The following is a 21,666-nucleotide window of genomic DNA, read 5'->3' on the forward strand; positions in this document are numbered from 1 at the left end:
ATGTATAAATTAATTTATTACCGTAATTTTACGATAAAATACTTTATTTTATTTATTATAAAAGTTTACCAATTTTAAGCAACGAATATTGAGTTCGATTGTGAATGAGGCGTAACCATGGTGATAAGACATCTACATTTTAACATAAACAAAAGCAAAACGTACCTATCGTACTAAAACAACAAAATGCAACAAATATCAACTGTTCAGCCAGTATTTAAATTAGAATTAAATCATAAAGTTATACCAAACATTGTAACCATTGCAAAATATGACGGTACCCATCCTTGTCTTACCGCTTGCGCCGGTTTCGATAAGGTACATAAATTATGCTGTCCTTATGCTCTCATTCAATATGTTTATGCATCGCTAATACATACATTTATAACTAGGAATGTTTAACAATCTCAGATAATAATTCACCACCCTCACGGTGGAACAGTCAGCGGTCGCGCACAGCGATCCAGAGCACACGGGGAGGTCTCTGAGCTGAACCTGAGCCAGGCTGTGGTCGCGCTAGCCTCCGGTCCGCTGCGGCCCGATTCTACTCGGGACATGCTTCTTATTGGATCCCCTTCTCAGATATTAGGTACTGCTGAAGTCTATTATGCATTAGGTAACGTGCATCAGAGTCACAGCTGATTATTTTGATTGAGAGAAAGTTACGGCTGAGGTAACGAAATTACAACCTACCTTTTGCATACGGCCTTTCGTGTAGGTATTACCTACTTCTTCTTGAGTTCCGAATACATTTAATTTGGATAATAACTCCATACCACCACGCACAAGGAATGTGTGAGATAGGTTTTAATTATTTATTCCAGCATATGACGTCCACGACAATTCCGATCTGTTCTTCAAAGAAGCGCATGATGGAGTAAACGTGATAATAGTTGCCTCATTCGGCAAGTACCAGGAGACTCTGGCCATCGTGGGCGGGAACAGTTCTGTACAAGGCATCGACTGGCAGGGGAACGAGGTGTTCTGGACCGTGGTCAGCGGGAAGGTGTGCGCGATGATCACGTTTGACTTTGATAAGGATGGGGAGAATGAGGTAAGTGAAGGATTTTGAGAGACCTCGCCCGCTTAGCAACTTCTTCTGCTGACTGTACATATTGCAGCAGTTGGCCTCTGCCTTTGTAACCTCTAATAATCTTCTTGTATTAGGTAGATCTAAAATTTGATTCATCTTTTTGATGTCATGTTGTAGTTACTCCTAGGATGTGAAGACTCCTACATAAGGGTGATGAAGAACAACCAGTTTAAGACGGAGATAGCTGAAACAGGACCCGTTATTTGTCTGGCAGCAATTACTGATGTCAGATTCGCGTACGGCCTGGCTAATGGGACTATTGGCATTTATGAAGAAGGAATAAGGCTTTGGAGAGTTAAGGTAAAACTTTATTCGTTCTTGTTTTAAAAACGTCTTCCATTCCAAATTCCAAGAGTATCCGGTTCTAAAGACCACTTATCAATATCAAAATCGAGTCATGCATCTCTTTTGAATCTACTTTTACACGTACCTACCTATTCGCTTTTAATTCGTATCGGAATCAGACTTCCTGATTGTGTTCCTTAGTCGAAAACCAACGCACTCTCAGTCCAACTTTCGGGGGAGGCGCTGGCCTGCTGCTGGAGCAATGGGCGTATCGACTGGCGAGATCCAGTGTCCGGCAGAGTGCTGCGACGAGTGCAACTGCGTTCTGCGGCCTCTGCCATGCTGTACGCTGACTACCGGTCCGTCGGCGCGCCGGATCTGGTCTGTGTGTCGGATAGGGGAGAAGGTGAGGGCATGAAGACTAAAAAAGACTAGGGCCCCCGTGATTTTCAATTCTCTAATTGTGACGTGAAGTGTGTTGTTACACTGTCCTAATCCCGATAACTTTTTGTATTTTCCCATCGTAAGGCGTACCGGTAAACCAATAATCTGGTCTAGATTGCTGAGATCCAACGATGAGGGCAACGCGCGGCTGCAGCGTGGAGGTTTTTAGGGGTCTTAAATCCAGCAGTAGATGCCTATTGGCTGATATGTTAATGATACTTACAAGTATTATGATAAAGCTAGTTTTGATCAATATGACTGAATTCTCTGACAGTTCTGGGTTACCCGCCGTACCAAGAGCCCGTGGGCTCCAAAAGCCAGCCATCAGAAGAAGACCGCGCGGCAATAGTGGAGCTGTTCAACCGGAAGCAGGCGTTGACAGTAGAGCTCCAGCACTATGAGGCCAGCGCGAGCGACGAACGACCGACGAGCGCTATGCCGACTAATACACGGCTGCATGTCGCTGTCACTACCGACCTTAATGATGTGAGTTACAGGACTTATGGGAATTTGGACTGTTTAAGTATTGGCTAGACTTTTACGTATATACGTGGGACAAGTTGGCAGTAACAGTGGAATACACCATGGAAAATCATTTGACCAGGTTTTCGATTAATTCTTCCGTTATTTCCGTAATAGTTTAATTTCAGCAAAAGAAGGTAATAAAATAAGTTAGGATATTGCAATGGCCAAATTTTGAACTCTTTACAATTGAATGAAAAGTTGATGACCGTTGAAAAAAGTTGTTGAAAATAAAAGCTTGTATCTATCACATTATATAGACTAAAACTTCTTATAAAATAAGACGTGTGTTTCTTTAAAAACAACATCCCCAGGAAGGCATAGATCTCACGATATCTACCAACAACGACACCGTGGTACGCGCGGCTCTCGTGCTCGCGGAGGGTATCTTCACGACGGGTGAGACGCTAGCGCGGCACCCAGCGCCCGCACAGCTCCGCTCCGTGCTGCGCGTGCCGCTGCGCCCGCCGAGGGACGTGCCCGTGGACGTGCATATCAAGGTTTTGTTTCTAAGACGAAGGGTACGATATAAACGCTCCGTGCAAATTCGTTCGACGCCGAGGCTGGCAACCACGCACGGAGCGAACACGCACAGAGCGGTTTTTTCGTAGCTAAGGTGTATTACGGCAAATACGGCGTCTATTGTAAAAATACCCGCGGCACCTGCAGCGGCCAGCGTGTCAGACACCTGTGATGATGTCATGGCACACTGTCCGTCGCGAGTTTCTAAGCAGACCAGTCTCAGACGTCAGTGTGTTTGATTTCTAAATTTTAATAAAATTGAAATGTTACAGGCACTAGTAGGCTATGCAGACAGTGAACAATTCCACATATTCGAATTGACTAAGCAGTTGCCCCGGTTTGCCATGTATTGCTTGGCTCCATCTACCCTCGCCATCACAAAACAGAGCAGTTATGTCACATTCAAGATCACAGAGAGGATGCAAAGAATCTGCATTTGGATCAACCAGAACTTCTTACTAGATCAAGATATAGTACTTGAAATGGAAAACATGAAGGAACTTCATATGAAGTTCATTTGTTTAAGGGACAAGTCACACTTAGTGATGGACTTTGAAGCTGATGGAAATGTGAAGTTTTCAACACCTCATATTTCATTGGCAGGTGACTTGATCCAGAGTCTGGCAGTTTATCTAAATCTAGCGGATTTGCAGGTAAAAAAAAATTGTTGTGCCTTTAAATTATAATTTGACTTAAAAAGTTACAGCTTAGTTTCTAAAATTAAAAAGATTCTTATTGACCATAAAGTTCTACAAAACCAACACATTTTACCGGGTTAAAGAAGAACATGTTGTTATGGGGAGGCTCTCGCTGGCTGACTGCCTTGACTACTTCCTGGCCGATGACTCCGCCCACCACCGCTGCAGCTCCCGATACAGTACCAAATACATTAGTTAAAAGATCATCAGTTACAAACCCGGCTGGTAGAGATAGTTCCTTAACAAGCTCATCCCTCATTTTTAGTAGAATTTCTGTATCAGCTTTACGTTTAGCTGGGTCTGGGTTCCTATTGTACTCATCTCGGAAGCGTGATAAGATCTTCATGACGAAGTAGGAAGGATCGCCGCGGCGGAGGCGGGAGCGGAGCTCAGGTTTCGACCAATCCGCTGACAAAGCATTCTGTAACGGCACGTAGATAGCTCGGCGTTTAACAGTGATAGAGACTGTCTCCCTTGCACTTTTTTCTTCGTCATCAGGGCCGCGTTTTACCGCTTTATGTTGAACGATCTCCTCCGAGTACTCGTGGTCGACGAGGTCCGCGAACATGTACCCGAACATGCCCCAAACGTCGCCGCAAAGGAACTTCTTGTTGTTGTCGCGGCACACGTTGTTGATACGCTCTAGCTGCTCCTGCTTGAGCCCGGTCGCGCACACAATATCGAAAGTAGTAAAGAAGCTGTCCGGCAGCTCGTCGACTCCCTTTGTTTCCGCTGTTATATCCACCATTGGATTTAAAGCCCGCGCTCTCGTCAAAGAGGCTTCGGCGCGATTCTCACCGATCTTATCGGGCGGAGTTAAAAACTGAGAGTACAAGTCTACTTCTTTAAGTTTCTCGTTGTCTAGCAAACAAACGCTCTTTACTCCTGAAAGAATTATATTTTTTGCAGTTTCGGCGCCGAGGCCGGATAACCCGATGATTAATACTTTGGAGGCACGTAGTCGTTTCTGAGATTCCAGACCCCACAGACGAATTTGACGATCGTACTGTTCAGCTTCAGCCTCAGACAGCTCTACATCGTTATTCTCAACCATTTTCACAGATTATTCGTAAAAATTATGCTTGTTGCGGTATACGGTACCGTTCGGTTTTTGACAGTTCTCCACGCCGCGTATACCATAGACAAGATAGAAGCTTGACGCGCCGCCATATTGGCTAGTGCTGTACTTTTTTTTGCGTCATTTCATAATCGAAATCGACAATTTCAACACAATCGATTAAATAATATATAAAAAAACAAAGCTACTTCCTTCCGGTTGTCCATTCGAAATTTAAAAACTTATGATTCTTATGAACAAGTTCTTTATTTTGCAGTCGACGGCACAATTTCCTGAAGCAGAAGATAAACTTCGCGAAGAGATGGCAAATGCTTCTCAAGTAGGAGAGGTGAGATCACGTTTGGCAGCAGAAACTGCTGAAAGGGCGCAACTGTTAACCGCACTGTTACCCGCCGCCCAAGATGCCGCAGCTCATGATTTGTACGTATAAATAAATAAAATAAATATTATAGGACATTTTTACACAAATTGACTAAGCCCTACAGTAAGCTCAAGAAGGCTTGTGTTGTGGGTACTCAGACAACGATATATATAATATATAAATACTTAAATACATAGAAATCAACCATGACTCAGAAACAAATACCTGTATCATCTTACAAATAAATGCCCTTACCAGGATTCGAACCCGCGGGACCATCGGCTTCATAGGCAGAGTCACTACCCACTAGGCCAGACCGGTCGACACGTATATAGGTACATTTTGTCTATTTTTTTGCGTTTTGGGCATATTTTATGTAAGTACATGTTGTAGGAAAGAAATGTTGAGTCGCTACAAAGAAGTGGTAATGCTGAATGAGGAGTTACTGTTGAGCTGCCACGTGCGACGCTCGACGCAAGAGCACGCCGTCGCCTCCTTGAAGACGCTGCACATGATACTGCAGCAAGCCGCACGTTTAAGAGGTATAATAAAAAAAACCGGCCAAAAGGGTTCCGTACCATCATCTATAAAAACGGTCACCCATCTAAGTACTGACCCCGCCCGACGTTGCTTAACTTCGGTCAAAAATCACGTTTGTTGTATGGGAGCCCCTTAAATCTTTATTTTATTCTGTTTTTAGTATTTGTTGTTATAGCGGCAACAGAAATACATCATCTGTGAAAATTTCAGCTATATCAGATCACGAGATACAGCCTGGTGACAGACGGACGAACGGACAGCGGAGTCTTAGTAATAGGGTCCCGTTTTACCCTTTGGGTACGGAACCCTAAAAAACGGTGTATACCCAATTTCCTATATGTCCCCGCCTCATGTATGGTGGTCACGAGGGGAGGGGACAAATGGGAATACATTTAAAAATCCCGAAGTAGGCCTAAAGTAAAACTCGTACTTCATAGCTCAATAAAATTATAATGTATGGTTATCATTTTTCTGAGCAAGTACGTTCGAAACTGGAGCATTATATGATTAACATTTTAATTGTTTCAATCATGAATCTAGTATATAACTGGATCTGGCATGAAAGGTGGGGGAAGTGACCGAACAGGATAGTCTTATGTATGTATCTTTCAGTAGGAGTAGAAGCGAAAGAGCTATTATTGTTTGTCCTTGTCAGTCTCACATTTTATTTGTTCCCCACCGTAAATTTAGTATGGATTATGGTGAGCAACAAATAAATTCGACCAGTCATAGTGTCGCATTGCGTGTCTTGTCCCTCATGGAGGCACGCGTATACCACTTCTATAAGACCCTACCTTCTATGGTTTCAATATGCTAATCCCATGGTCTAATAAAACATGGTCTTCCATTCCCAGAGTGACACGCGATTACGTCACAATAACATTGCCACTTTATTTCAACATAACATGTTACATGGGTACATTATACCTATGGTTAATAAGTTAAAATATTTCTTTATAATTTTATAATTTTTATTTATATGTATTTTAGCTTAAATTTTACAATAACACGTCATTTTTAATTACTCGTTAGCAATATCTTCCGATTCACGAAAGAAATTTCAGACTTTCGGGTAATTCTGTTTATACTACTGGCAACACAGGATAGCGCTGGGGACATTTGACAATTCGGATCTAGATAACTTCATGCCCTGACCGTCATCCTTGTCGAACGCGTGTTAATTGTTATTTCCTTCTCGCTCAGTGTCAGCAGTCGCAGTGTTTTCCAAACTTTTCACGTCGTAAGCTTGGTAATTAATGTGTAACTGTGAATTAGTTCTTTAAACGTTTGTCTTGTATAGATAAATAAAGTTTAATTTAATACATTAGATTTGTTTTATTTTACTATGTTTCTACATGAATAACTTCAAATTAATGCCGTTAAAATAATTTTCACCGTTGGTTAAAATTCTCCCACATTTCAAAGTTTGAGAACCTGTAAACAGCATGATGACGTAGGCGCGTGTCAGTTAGGTCATACGCGAATCTCGGAATGGAGTACCAGGCGGAGTATATTATTATACCATGGCTAATCCCATTGTTTCAATATATTTGATAAATATTCTTGAGACTATCAAGTTTTTTTTTATTGTTTTTACAGTTGGTAAATACAGCAAAGCAGTGGTTGCTGCGAGTCGGAAAGCTGTAAAAGACGACAACACTGAAGCTCTCGTCAAAATACTGCAAGTGGGGGATTGCTGAAATGAAATAAATAAAACAAAATAATTAAATTACAAAATTATATTTATTTACTAAAATTGTACCATAATCATCAGTCAATAAAAAAATTATGTAATAATATTAAGATTGATTTATTGTTGTAGGTAGTTGAAAGTCCTGCTTGTGGGAAAAGGCACATTCAATTAGTTTAATCTGTGTAGGTAATATTACATATAGTTAAAGATAAAATTATTTGGTCATTTACAAAAATGTCACATTATTTTGAGTATTAACATCTATTTATTTGCTAATTGTAAGCGTAAACAAAAAATGGTTAGTAAGAAAAATATTAAAATAAAATACAATATACATATAACATGATACAGCTTTTGAAAACACAATAAATTGACATCCTAAAAAAGCCGACGAAATGACGCTAGTGCCACGGTAAGGGTTACCTAAAGAATATTTTATTAAACAATTTAGGCAAAATCGGTTTCATTAGGTCCGTACAGAAGGAGCTGCTTTGTGAGGAAATTGCCGAGCTACGTCTACACAGACCGAGCTGTTTCTGTTGAGTTGGCTCGTTCCATGTGGACCTGCCTATCCCTTTCAGACCGGACTTATAAATTACACAGTAATCTGCCTCGTAGCATAATGCACGTCGTCGGCGCTAACATTAAGCAGCAGCCTCGGCTCGGGCCCTTTATTCTCCAGTAACAGCAGCCTCAAGGCGGCGAGGCGCGCGCACGCGGCGGCGGCCTGCGCCGCGCTGGGCGGCCGCACGCCGTACGCCGCCCGGTACGGGCGCCCCTCCAGGGACACGAGCGCCGCCGCCGTGGTGAGTGCGAGGGAGAGGGTGGTCTCGTCGGACCCGGTCCGCTCCACCTGTAAGTTACATTTCAACATGTGGCAGGTGTAACGCAATTAAGGCGTTCAGCTAATGGTGCAACTACACCGAACGAGTTTCCAGGGCGACCTCATCGAATAGGAACGACGACGGCGCGGCCTTTCTTTTCCGGTTCAGAGCCCGTAACATTTTGCCATCTTATAGTTACCTACCCTTTAAATGAAATTCAACCTTATTTCTGATGACAATGGTTTTAAATTGAACTGTATTTTTTTCTTGTATATATTTGCTTACAACGATGCAATAAATAAACAAAATATCACCTCGGCGGCGACAGCGCGCAGCATGAGTCTCTCGGCCGGCGCACAAGCCCGAATAGCGCGCACGGCGGCGCCCGAGGCCGCCTCCTCTAGTGCCGCCGCCACCTCGCGCAGCCCCGCCGCCGCCCCGGCGGAGCCCGAGCCCAGCTCGAGTGCGCGGGAACACAGTGCGAGGGCGCGACGCGCGTCACCCGATACTGCCGCTACTTTCCTGTAAAACAAATTAATATTCTATTGATACTACATTTTAACGTGGTAAACTTCCGTGCGAGGCCGGAGTGTCCGAGTGAGGTGCGCTTCCGGACGAGGCCGCAAAATCGAGTTTTCAGAACTCGTCGTAATTTCGTGCGAGAATGAAGGACCGAAATATCAAAGCGTGATGCACTTCGCGGGAGATTTCTTTTTTAGGTACTAGTACAAAAAAATGGAACAAGTATTTGGGGCATTATCTATGAAAAGGGACCTTATTGTCGATGGCGCTTACGCCGCACCGCGTCGTACGGCATTGTATTTATATCGGAGCATCGTTAATAATGGCGTAAGCGCTGGACATGTGCGCCGCGCCGCCGCCGCCGACGATTTTTCCACGCCGCCGCCGCCGATAAATTGGGACGTGGGAAATTTTGATACCTATCGTGTCTTATTCCATGTTGCGTAGTGAGTAGATAGTGTCAGAGGTATAATTTAAAGATCCTTATGCTTTTTCGCTTATTATTTGCCAGTGAACCAAATTAGCATCATTTTTGTCGTTGCGGTGTTAGCCGTGATAACGATTCAGCGTTAATTTAAACAAGATCTAGTTTCTGGATCTCAGGTTATTATTTGATGTTTCATCGCACAGCTTTTTTGTAGAACGCAATTTTGTTTTACATCAATAGTATCTTGATTGTCAATTTAATCATTGAACTATAGTCAAGAAAATAACAGGTTCATATCCTAGGACATAAACATGCTATTTTCTTCTTAGAATCTCCAGCAAGTTGTCACCACGATTATAATTGCATATTTTATGATTTCTCGTGTGATTAAGCTTAGAATAAATTTAAAAATGGAAAAATTACTGTCTGTGTAAATTATCTCGTGTGATGCTGGTGACACGCATAAGGGTCATCATATGATAGATATTTGATTTATTTATCACATAATATACAATTTCATTTAAAATTACACACGATCAATTCTTAGTCATTTTATGGTGATTATCAGCTTCTTTTACTTAACAATATATATTTCAATCAAAATTATAAAAGTCAGGTTAATGCTTCGTAATGAGCTATACCTAAACAATTATACCTACTTATAGGAACTTAAATCACCAAGTAACCTCACTAAGCTAGCAGTAAAGAAAACAAAGTAGACCTTAATATCGAAATCTTGCCTTGACCATGCATATACCGATTTACCTCGAGAATCTGTATCAGTTAATCCACTATACACATGTATAAGCGATCACTGTGCAATATTTATTAAATACTTGTTTATAACGATAAGAAATCAGATGTGATACATTACAAAAAGAGCCATGAACAAAGCACAACTAACACAATTCCTTGATAAAGTAGCATGTTTTGATTGGTCTAAGTTTTCACACCCTAATAGTACTGATAGCTTTGAGCTACTATTTAGGCACTTTCATAAGACATTTGAAATCTCCTGTCCCATTAAAAAAGTACCTATTAGGCCAAGAGACACGATCTGGTTAAATAAGGAAACTACAAATAGCAAAGAGTTTCTTTTGTATTTGGGGCTACTGGCGAGGTTTCATCCAAACAATACTGACTTAACACAATTTATTAACAACTATAAGTGTAAGCATAATAGCCTTAGCAAAACCAGGAAGGCCTTTATGAATAATAAAATCGAGTCGAGTGCTAATAGAATCGTTGCTTTATGGGACATTAAGGACGAGACTAGCAGGAACCGAGTGGGTGGCAGGGATGAGTTCGGTGTGCTCCGTCGAGCGGTGTGCGGCGAGCGCGGCACCGGCCGGGAGCTGGCTGAGGCGCTCAACCAGCACTACTTGAGCGTAGTGCGCGACACCCCAGGTGCGCCCGCGCCTCGGTGATGCGATGCGGCTGCTACGTGCCGCCTGCCCGTCCCAAGGGTCTTCTATGTTTATGGCACCATTTACAAGTGATGAGGTATTAAGGATCTTAAAAAAACTTAAAGCGAAGGGTACTAAAGACGTTTACGGATTTCCAACTTCAATCCTTCATAACCTGCCGTTAAATTTTGTTCACTATTTGTGCCAATATTTTAATTACTCAATCTTTAACGGTTGCTATCCAGACTCACTTAAGAGGATCAGGGTGACTCCGGTTTACAAAGGGAAGGGTGGCAAAGACGTAATGAAAAATTATCGGCCTATATCCCTTGTACCCGCAGTCTCCAAGATCTTCGAAACAGGATTGTGTGATAGGCTCGTAGGGTTTCTTAACCGGAACGGGGCACTCAGTGATGATCAGTACGCCTATCGGGTGGGCCGATCCACGGTGGGCGCGGCGCGCAAATTACTGCGAACTGTCCTTGACAACTTAGAGGCTAAGGAGAACGTGATCGCTATATTCTTTGATCTATCCCGCGCATTTGATCTGGTTGACCATAGTCAGATAACTTCCAAACTGGAGCACTATGGTGTACGTGGTATAGCCTCTAATATTATCAAGTCTTTTTTAGCTGACCGTAGTCAAGTAGTAGACGTAAATGGTGACCGCTCTGAGTTGGGATCTATTGGGGACAGATCTGTGCCCCAGGGCTCTAACGTCGGGAATACAGTGTTTGCTTTGCTCGTGAACGATCTGCCATTTCCTAGCACTATTGCAAAATTTGTGATGTACGCGGACGACATCTGTGCAATAATTCACGGCTGTAACCATGAAGAACTGCAGACTAACGCGAAGAACGTCATTCTTAAATTGCTGCACTGGTTTGAGAGTAATGGAATGCAAGTGAATGTTGCCAAAACAAATCTCATTCATTTTTCACTCAGTGGTAAAGCGCCAACAATAATTAATGTAGAGGTAAATGGCAACCAGATTGAGCCTGTATATCATGCTCGCTATGTGGGCTTCACTTTTGATAGGGGTTTGCAGTGGGGTGAGCACATCGACGCGCTATGTGCAAAACTAAACTCTGCCTACTACGCTCTTTATCACAGAAGAACCTTCTCACGGCATACTATGCTTACTTACATACTCATCTAAGTAGCGGAATAGACCTGTGGGGTCTAGCAGCGGATAGAGACCGGCCATTCATTATTCAAAAAAAAGTTGTTCGGCTAATAAGCGGCGTTCCTCCGGACGAGCCAGCCAAACAACTTTTTATTGATCTAAGCATATTGACAGCGCCTTCTCTCTATGTTTTCGAGATCGGTAAATATGTAAGAAGAAACCTGCATGAGTTCCCGATTGCAAAGGCTCATTCTGCAAGGAGGAAACCAGGACTGGCTGTCCCCGCGCATAGGCTTCAGAAAACCGGTAAGTCTCTCGGTGTAATGGGTGCTAAAATATATAATAAAATACCTGAACCAATCAAAGCAGTTACGACAGATTGTGCCTTTGTTCGTAAGCTCAAAATTTATTGCACTAATATGGCCTACTACTCGGTAAATGAGTTCCTGGAGAATTAATGTTTAGAATAGATAATTTGTGTAATTGTACTGTAATTTGAATTATATCTTATGTTATTGTTATTAATTTCTTAATGAAGTTGAATTATTGAATTGTTGACATAATCAATTTATAGTTATGCGAATTTAAATTATTGACATGAGAATCTAAATTTATAATCGTTTTGTACCTAATTAATTATTGCTAAGTATGTAACTGACAGTGTATGATTAATACCAATAAAAATCTATCTATCTATCTATCTATTCCATAAAACGGGACACTTCAAAGACATTCTGTTGAGCGAATCAACCTGCCAGAGACGTTTACTTTCGAAAACGATGACATCTTTTTATTCTAACATACATTTCTGTTAAACTTCAGACAAATGTAAAGTATGTAGTTCATCATTAGTTCGTAACAAATCCTAGGTGAGGCGACAGCGGCTGGGAAAAGTCAATATATTTAAGACTTAACATATAAAGATTTTTTTTGTGTTTTATTTGTATTCCGCTTACAAAGTAAGTAAAAATACTGCCTAAAATGTAGTGTTTTAAAACTTTTAAAGTATCCTTCTTATTTTAATATTTAAACATACCGTTGGTAACCGTTAGGTTGGTATTGGTAATACATGGTTGCCAAGTGACATGATGGGATATATATAATTTTCGGCAATAATTTAGAAAACACACATAATATGTTTTGGATAGCCTAGTAAATACTTAGAAGGCTTTAATGTAGAGTTTCTACAGCCACGTTCTCATACAGTATCAAAAATTATACCACGCCGATTTCACGCCGATCACGCCGCCGCCGCCGGTCAAAAAATCATCGGACGCCGCCGCCGATGATTTTGCCATCGGCGCACATCTCTAGTAAGCGCCATCGACAATAAGGTCCCTTTTCATAGATAACGTCACATTTACTTTATTACTTACCTCGCTATGAGCTGCACCGCGTCGGCAGAGAGGCTGGCGCTCGCAAGGCGAGCGGCCACGATGCGGGACAACTGCGCGTGCGTGTACGGCGGAAACGTCAGTCGCGTCAGACCTGAGTAACGGATTATAACTTAGTATTTAATATCTCGGTAGCAAAATTTGTTAAAGTAAAAATATAGGAAAGTATTATCTATTTCAATCTCACAAATCGTCGCTTATCTTAATTAAGTATCCTGTAAGAGTATGAAACTTTGTTTTACAAGCTAAACTGAATCGGAATAAGATTGTGGTAGGTATACTTAAACGTAAAGAGACTTTTCCTATGCATTAAAGACAATTTCACTGAAAACTAGCATTTATAAAGCTAAAAAATTTATTGAACAGTAAATTCTTCAAATGGAGAGAAAATTTAAAATGTACCTCTTCATTTTACTTTACGACAAATATGTAGATTAAATCGAACGCTTTCAACGCGGCAATTTCCTCGCGAAGCGCCTCATTGTGTCGAATATCGATTCGCTCGCCGAGATACCCGATTACGTCATTTTAGAACAGTATTATAACAGCTTCTTGCATCAAATTCGTTACCTAGTCTGGAAGCAACCCTGGCAGCGAGCGCCCGCTCGGGCAGGTCCATGGTGTTGGCGACGCACAGCACGCACAGCCGCGCCGCGTCGTGCGCCGCCCACTCCATTATACTGTACAACACGTCCTGCCGCTGCGTGCTCAGCGCGTCCAGCTGGAAACGTTACCTAGTCTGGAAGCGACCCTGGCAGCGAGCGCCCGCTCGGGCAGGTCCATGGTGTTAGCGACGCACAGCACGCACAGCCGCGCCGCGTCGTGCGCCGCCCACTCCATTATACTGTACAACACGTCCTGCCGCTGCGTGCTCAGCGCGTCCAGCTGGAAACGTTACCTAGTCTGGAAGCGACCCTGGCAGCGAGCGCCCGCTCGGGCAGGTCCATGGTGTTAGCGACGCACAGCACGCACAGCCGCGCCGCGTCGTGCGCCGCCCACTCCATTATACTGTACAACACGTCCTGCCGCTGCGTGCTCAGCGCGTCCAGCTGGAAACGTTACCTAGTCTGGAAGCGACCCTGGCAGCGAGCGCCCGCTCGGGCAGGTCCATGGTGTTAGCGACGCACAGCACGCACAGCCGCGCCGCGTCGTGCGCCGCCCACTCCATTATACTGTACAACACGTCCTGCCGCTGCGTGCTCAGCGCGTCCAGCTGGAAACGTTACCTAGTCTGGAAGCGACCCTGGCAGCGAGCGCCCGCTCGGGCAGGTCCATGGTGTTAGCGACGCACAGCACGCACAGCCGCGCCGCGTCGTGCGCCGCCCACTCCATTATACTGTACAACACGTCCTGCCGCCGCGTGCACAGCGCGTCCAGCTGGAAACGTTACCTAGTCTGGAAGCGACCCTGGCAGCGAGCGCCCGCTCGGGCAGGTCCATGGTGTTGGCGACGCACAGCACGCACAGCCGCGCCGCGTCGTGCGCCGCCCACTCCATTATACTGTACAACACGTCTTGCCGCCGAGTGCACAGCGCGTCCAGCTGGAAACGAGTATTAATTAAGGTTATAAGAAGGAAATGATAAAAACAAATAAGTTTGATCAAGACGATGAAGTCTCTCTAATCTTGACTCCTTCTATACAGGGTGACTAAAAAATAATTGCATTCCCGTTGGCAGGGAGGTTTTGGGATTACCCTGAGCAACTTTTACTATGGGACCAACACCTAAATCATAAAAAAAAATACCCCCCCATAGAAAATGGGCCAGCCAAAATGTATGAAACAGCCAAATTTTTTTTTCCCGATTTCGAGGTTGGTCATAGTAAAAGTTGCTCAGTATAATCCCAAAACCTCCCTGGAAACGGGAATGCAGTTATTTTTTAGCCATCCTGTATAGAAGGAGTCAAGATCGGGCTGTGAAGACGTGATTGACCCACTTCGCACGTCAATTTTCTCCCGAGGCGGCTCGTTCTGTGTGGACTAGGCCTAGATGTGATGCTTCGAGCTAATACAAGTATTGCCTCGCAAAGCGGCTCTCTGGCGTGTACGCGCTACATACCTCGTCTACCAGCAGCACGGTTGGAGTCCGCCGCGGGCCGGGGTTGTTGAACCGCTTCTCTAGCAGTGAGCACGCTTGCTCCCACACCACGGATTTGCCTGGAGACGAAAATGTACTTACAGTCAAACACGTCAATATTGATAAAAACCGGCCAAGTGCGAGTCGGACTCGCACACGAAGGGTTCCGTACCATTATCTATAAAAACGGTCACCCATCCAAGTACTGGCCCCGCCCGACGTTGCTTAACTTCGGTCAAAAATCACGTTTGTTGTACGGGAGCCCCACTTAAATCTTTATTTTATTCTGTTTTTAGTATTTGTTGTTTTAGCGGCAACAGAAATACATCATCTGTGAAAATGTCAACCGTCTAGCTATCACGGTTCGTGAGATACAGCCTGGTGACAGACGGACGGACGGACAGCGGAGTCTTAGTAATAGGGTCTCGTTTTACCCTTTGGGTACGGAACCCTAAAAAACCGGACAAGTGCGAGTCGGACTCGCCCACCGAGGGTTCCGTACTTTTTAGTATTTATTGTTATAGCGGCAACAGAAATACATCTGTGAAAATTTCAACTGTCTAGCTATCACGGTTCGTGAGATACAGCCTGGTGACAGACGGACGGACGGACAGCGGAGTCTTAGTAATAGGGTCCCGTTTTACCCTTTGGGTACGGAACCCTAAAAACAATAGGGGTCGACAACTGTCGGGGTTGGCTGGTCGAAGTATTTAACAGAGGGCGCCAGCATAGGTTTTATATGTCGGATTTGGCTTTAACATTAACATTCAGGCCATAAAAAAGAAAACCAAGCATTTGACCCTATTTGTAGAAGTGACAATCAAAAACCTATGCTTGCGCCATCTGTAAAATACTTGGACCGACCAACCCTATTCATTAGCAACAGATTTTTTTATATTCATGGTATACACTAAAGGACACTTTATATGAACCTGTAAGCTGCTTGTAGATCTGCACGTAGGCCTGCCGGGGCTCCGCGATGCGCATGCCGTTGACCTCCACCAGTTGGAACTGGGGCAGGTCCGTCTCATCCTGCAGCAGCTTCAGCGACGAGCAGACGGTGGCCGTCTTCCCGGTCCCGGGGACACCTGATATGTACATGCAACTGGAAAGTATATATGAAATTAGAGTGTTGTTAACCTTTTACAAAGGCTGCTATTTAACTGATCACCAGATTTAGTAAAATTTAATACCAAAAAAATCTATTTTACCACCCTAAAATAATGAATGATCACCAAAATTATAACACCATTTTAATGTGAAATGATTACCAATTTTATTACATTTTACTATCCTTTTAAAGGAAATGACACCAAACTAATCATTATTAACCCAAAAATAGTAAATGTTTACCAAATTTCAAACCCCATTTTAATGTGAAATGATAACCAAATTATTACATCTTTCTATCCTATTAAAGAAAATGACACCAAAACAATAATTGTAAACCCAAAAATAGTAAAAGACCACCAAAATAAGAACTCCATTTTAATGTAAAATTATGACCAAATTTTTAAATCTTGATATCATATTAAAGCAAATGACTCCAAAATAATCATTGTAAACCCAAAAATAGTAAATGACCACCAAAATTGTAACCACATTTTAATTAAAAATGTGCAAATATTTAATATAATTATCGTTATCCTATTAAATTAATTAATCCACTTCGTCACCTTTTTCTAGTAGCATTTTATTTTTGTAACAGTCGCAGTTCTAACCTAACCTAACCCACTTTTCTAGTAGCATTTCGTTTCTGTAAGGGTCGCAGTTCAAACCTAACCTAACCTAACCCACTTTTCTAGTAACATTTCGTTTCTGTATGGGTCGCCTTTTAAACCTAACCTAACCCACTTTTCTAGTAGCATTTTTTTTCTGTAAGGGTCGCAGTTCAAGCCTAACCTAACTCACTTTTCTAGTAGCATTTCTTTTCTGTAAGGGTCGCAGTTCAAACCTAACCTAACCCACTTTTCTAGTAGCATTTCTTTTCTGCAAGGGTCGCAATTCAAACCTAACCTAACCCACTTTTCTAGTAGCATTTCTTTTCTGTAAGGGTTGCAGTTCAAACCTAACCTAACCCACTTTTCTAGTAGCATTTCTTTTCTGTAAGGGTCGCAGTTCAAACCTAACCTAACCCATTTTTCTAGTAGCATTTGGTTTCTGTAAGGGTCGCAGTTCAAACCTAACCTAACCCACTTTTCTGATAGCAGTTTGGTTCTGTATGGGGCGCAGTTCAAACCTAACCTAACCCACTTTTCTAGTAGCATTTCGTTTCTAGAATAATTATTATTTTGGAGTCATGTGCTTTAATAGGATAGCAAACCTAACCCACTTTTCTAGTAGCATTTCGTTTCTGTATGGGTCGCAGTTCAAACCTAACCTAACCCACTTTTCTAGTAGCACTCGTATCTGTATGGGTAACAGTTGAAACTTAACCTAGCCCACTTTTTTAGTAGCATTTCGGTTCTGTGAGGATCGCAGTTCTAACCTAACCTAACCCACTTTTATACTAGCATTTCTTTTCTGTAAAGGTCGCAGTTCAAACCTAACCTACTTTTCTAGTACCATTTCGTTTCTGTAAGGGTCGCAGTGCTAACTTAACTGATAGCAGTTTGACTTACTTTTCTAGTAGCATAACGAATAGAAATGCTACTAGAAAAGTAGATTAGGTAAGGTAGGTATGCGGTGCGGGATACGGGGGGTTGAGCGGGAGGGGCTAGTAATTTTGGCATCAGTTTACTTTATTTGGTAATATGTATACATTTTTTGGTAATCATAGTGGTTTATTTAGGTGAAAATATCGCATTAATTTGGTCTTCAAGATTTGGTGATCATTAAATCATTAATTATATTTTGGTGATCATTCAATATATTTGGTATTTGAATACAATTTGAAGTGCAGTCGTAATTAAAATGGTGGTACTTTTGTATTTTTAGGCCTTATTTTTTTGGTGTTCAGTAATTTTTTTTTGGTAAGCATGATTTTTTTATTTAGGGTACCAAAGTATTTTTTGGTGGTCATTATATTTGTAGCCTTTTACAAATACAAAATACAAATTATTTATTTGCCAGAATACAGTGGATATGTAGATGGTAACTTAAAATTAGAAGTACAGTGTACTCTACTCACAATTGAGCATGCAGAACTTATAATAGACCAGGTACATAATGCCATGCCATCAAATTAAATAATGAAAATAACAATCCGCCGACAAACCCGACGCCGTGTCAAACACAAAAGCCGTCACTCGGACGCCACGTCACCGAAGTGTCAAAGCTGAAATTGAACTTTATGCATATGCACGTAGGTCTGTGTTGCTCTGTGGTCTGTGAGGGATTAATCGGTCTTTGGCGTTTGACCTACGGTGCGGATATATCAGTCATTGGCGTCCCAAAGGTTAACCAACCGTTTCACCGCTAAAGACGTCAACTGACGTGTGGCTATAGCCCAATATCAACCTTCGTGGATTCCGATAAGGTTCACCATGCCGCAGGATAGGCTTGACGTTGATGGGTTAAACATCAAAATCATGTTGGAATGGGCTCTAATTCTATTTTAGTTGAATTGAGACGGAATTTTATTCTAACTAGGTATTTTATGTGTAATTCTGTCCCTAATTATTTTTACTATTTGCAAAAGACTGAAATGTTTGCAAAATCCTAAAGTCCATCAATGTTGTCAAAAGAGTGTGCTCTAGTGTGTAATGTCGGTGTCAGCTGACTGGTGAGGATTCGCCTAGTGACACTTTTGGGTGTCTTTGCTGGTGTAGCCCTAGCCCGAGGAGTTCTAGGCGTCTTAGGTGTCTTCAGCGTTTTAGGAGTCATCGGAATAGGTATTAGGAATATTAAAACAAAATTAATTATTTATAGCGTAAAATTTATGATGACTTACCCACTGGTTTCACTGAGAAGTTTTGATCTTACAAAAGATAATATTTCCTCCATCTGGCTTTCTCTTCCTGGCAGTGAATTGTTTTCTTTAAGAATTTCTGAAAATAAAGATGATGTGAATTGTCAAGAGTTAGGCCAGATTTTTAAATTCCAATTTTTTGAGGTCTTACCATCAATGTTGTCAAAAGAGTGTGCTCTAGTGTGTAATGTCGGTGTCAGCTGACTGGTGAGGATTCGCCTAGTGACACTTTTGGGTGTCTTTGCTGGTGTAGCCCTAGCCCGAGGAGTTCTAGGCGTCTTAGGTGTCTTCGGCGTTTTAGGAGTCATCAGAATAGGTTTAAAGTCATCATCACTATCCTCAGTGGCTCTTCTAATGGACTTTCTGGGAGTTCTTTTAATTGGTGATGAGTCTGGTTCGGCATAATTTATGGTGCTTTTGGTGACTCTGCCAGAACGAGTGACTTTAGTTGGAGTTGGTTTGTTCGGTGACATATCTTCATCGTAACACACTGGGCTTTTCCTGCGTCTTGAGTGACTTTCTTTCTCATCATCATCATCATCAAATAATAGAACTTTTTTTGGTGTATCTTCTTTAGTTTTAGATATGGAGGACTTTCTTTTTGGCGTGCCGAGCACATGCTGTCTAATAATGAGCGTGGGTAACCCGCCTTCAGCATTCTCTTTCAATTCCATAGACAACAGCTCTTCAATATTATTATTGCTTAACTTTTTAGAACTTCTAGGAGTATCTGCAGGGGTAATATTTTTGCTTTTTGGTGTAGCTTTCTTTGGTGAGTCTTTTTCAGTCTTATCAGCTAAGATGGCTCTTTTAAGCAGAAGTTTTGTGCCATCATTTTTAGAGACACTCCAATTCTTCGGCTCAGATATAGAGACTCTGCTCATTCGTTTCACTAAACTCGAGGGTGTTTTAGGGGTCCTTCCTTTGGTAGGGGTGTTTTTACTTGGAGTTTGTAGATATTGCATGGCTAACCTTTCCTCCTCTAAAACGGGTTCAATCTGGACTTTTCTCTTGTTCACGGGCATGATCCTGTATCTACAAACATAGTGGTAGTTTGCAGAGGTGAGTACATTATGTATGTCTTTTGTATGTGCAAAGGTGATTTGGCATTTTTTGAAGAATGTTTCAATGGAGACATCTGTGGAGAATGGCCGATGGTCTTCCAAAACCTATTGAAAATAATCGCTGTTTAATATATTATTTTCACTAACGGGGAAACAAGAAAAGAGGCTTGCTACATGTCAAAACAACATGGAAAGAAGCGTGTTAAACATTAAGCTCAAGGATAGGGTAAAATTGTCCATAATTAGAGCCAGATCAAAGTGTGGGAGAGTGGTCAAAAAGGTCAAACAACAGAAGTGGCGGTGGACTGGCCACACCATCAGAGAAGGGCTAGATAAGTGGACAAAAGACCTTATAGAGTGGTACCCAAGGGGGCACAAAAGGAAGAGAGGTAGGCCTACTCTTCGATGGTCAGATGACATTAAAAGGATAGGCGGAGTGGACTGGCCCAGGAAAGCCAGAGACTGCGGTACCTTTATTTTATTTTATTAATATACTATTAGTATTTTTGACAACAACAATTTGTGGCTTTCCATCACAGTAGGGTCCTTATGCTTCAAGTGCAATAAGGATGTTTCCATCTGAAATTCCAACAGAAATTCTGATAAAAACATCCTTATTGCAGTTCACAATATTTGTAATGACACAACACAAGAAAAGCCCTAAAATGGAAACTACAATAATCTAGTCACAGGTTCTGAGAGGATTGCATTGCTAATTAGTTAGACCAAGACAAGACTGCAACGATTTAGATAGCACATGCAATGCAAGTGTTATTTATACGTCATAATTCATAAAAGCTTGATGTTTAAAATAACACTCACACCTATTTCCCGGAGGGGTAGGCAGAGACCACGGATTTCCACTTGCTACGATCCTGACACTGTATGTGCTATCAAAATCGTTGCAGACTTATCTTGTTCTAACTCTAACTCCTTTTGTAAATTTAACAATACTTAAATATTACATTTATTTTCAACTAACCTCTTTGTCAACAAATTCAATAGGCTCCACATTGTTAATGCTGGATTTTGGCAGATCGCTGGGCCTCGAGTACCACTGCACCTTAGCCCGGAACGGGTCGGTGCTGTTGGAGACGTCCTCGTACAGCGCCACGATCCGGGCGGCGTCGCAACCCTCCTCGGTGTCCGGTTCCGCTGAGTCCGCGTTTGAAATAAGAACGAAATCGTCTATACCGGCTATTAACTTTTGAAATTGGAATTTTCTGTAAATGAATACATTGTAACGTCTTTTAAACATTAGTATAAAAGTAATTTGTAAATCATTGCTAAACGGCAATAACACAATACGGTTAGAGTGAGATAATAAACAAAGAATACTGACTCATAATAGTGGAAGTTTGTGGATATATTCTGCTCATTATACTGCTTATCGCTTAGCCAAGTCACAGCACGCGCAACCACTTTTCGGGGCATTTTATAACATTTATTTAATAAAAGATTTTACAATATCGCAAGAATCAACAAAAAAGTAACAACCGTCAACTGTACTGTAACTGTCAAAATGTCATTTTTCGCGCCTAGTTAATCTGTTTCAACTGTCCTTAAAAACACGCATATAATAAAAATTTGTTACACAGGTCAGCGTTTACATTAGTGTCTTAAATGTACTTATCTGAGCTATTTGAGTCGACTAATTTACGACGACGTGCTACCGAAAAAG

At 42.0% G+C, this 21,666-nt stretch overlaps 3 protein-coding genes across 3 annotated transcripts; 1 reads left to right on the forward strand and 2 right to left on the reverse strand.

Moving 5' to 3' along the window:
* Positions 1-123: 123 nt before the first annotated feature.
* LOC134798376 (Bardet-Biedl syndrome 2 protein homolog) lies at positions 124-7,346 on the forward strand. Its single transcript, XM_063770792.1, has 11 exons — positions 124-318; positions 412-589; positions 825-1,054; positions 1,211-1,393; positions 1,580-1,784; positions 2,097-2,308; positions 2,659-2,844; positions 3,139-3,519; positions 4,899-5,062; positions 5,397-5,545; positions 7,143-7,346. The coding sequence occupies exons 1-11, from the start codon at positions 187-189 to the stop codon at positions 7,241-7,243; spliced, it is 2,121 nt and encodes a 706-aa protein (XP_063626862.1). The 5' UTR covers positions 124-186; the 3' UTR covers positions 7,244-7,346.
* Positions 3,530-4,751, reverse strand: LOC134798378 (SUMO-activating enzyme subunit 1). Its single transcript, XM_063770794.1, has one exon. The coding sequence runs from the start codon at positions 4,616-4,618 to the stop codon at positions 3,599-3,601; it is 1,020 nt and encodes a 339-aa protein (XP_063626864.1). The 5' UTR covers positions 4,619-4,751; the 3' UTR covers positions 3,530-3,598.
* Positions 7,347-7,816: 470 nt separating the features above from the next.
* Positions 7,817-21,471, reverse strand: LOC134798375 (origin recognition complex subunit 1). Its single transcript, XM_063770791.1, has 10 exons — positions 21,328-21,471; positions 20,968-21,208; positions 19,073-20,090; positions 18,904-19,000; positions 15,944-16,116; positions 14,994-15,091; positions 14,326-14,476; positions 12,918-13,029; positions 8,375-8,582; positions 7,817-8,089 (listed from the first exon to the last, which is right to left on the reverse strand). The coding sequence occupies exons 1-10, from the start codon at positions 21,417-21,419 to the stop codon at positions 7,832-7,834; spliced, it is 2,448 nt and encodes an 815-aa protein (XP_063626861.1). The 5' UTR covers positions 21,420-21,471; the 3' UTR covers positions 7,817-7,831.
* Between the last annotated feature and the right edge of the window lie 195 nt (positions 21,472-21,666).

This window comes from Cydia splendana, chromosome 16, assembly GCF_910591565.1.
Source record: "Cydia splendana chromosome 16, ilCydSple1.2, whole genome shotgun sequence".
Taxonomy (NCBI): domain Eukaryota; kingdom Metazoa; phylum Arthropoda; class Insecta; order Lepidoptera; family Tortricidae; genus Cydia; species Cydia splendana.

Bases quoted from the DNA above. Each gene is read 5' to 3' on its own strand.
- LOC134798376 (XM_063770792.1), top strand. From the start codon at position 187: ATGCAACAAATATCAACTGTTCAGCCAGTATTTAAATTAGAATTAAAT. The intron at 590-824 runs GTACTGCTGAAG...TATTTATTCCAG, and splicing joins ATCCCCTTCTCAGATATTAG to CATATGACGTCCACGACAAT. The intron at 1,055-1,210 runs GTAAGTGAAGGA...GTCATGTTGTAG, and splicing joins ATAAGGATGGGGAGAATGAG to TTACTCCTAGGATGTGAAGA.
- LOC134798378 (XM_063770794.1), bottom strand. From the start codon at position 4,618: ATGGTTGAGAATAACGATGTAGAGCTGTCTGAGGCTGAAGCTGAACAG.
- LOC134798375 (XM_063770791.1), bottom strand. From the start codon at position 21,419: ATGCCCCGAAAAGTGGTTGCGCGTGCTGTGACTTGGCTAAGCGATAAG. The intron at 14,477-14,993 runs GTATGTAGCGCG...ACTCGTTTCCAG, and splicing joins CCGTGCTGCTGGTAGACGAG to CTGGACGCGCTGTGCACTCG. The intron at 13,030-14,325 runs GTAACGTTTCCA...TCCGTTACTCAG, and splicing joins CAGGGTCGCTTCCAGACTAG to GTCTGACGCGACTGACGTTT.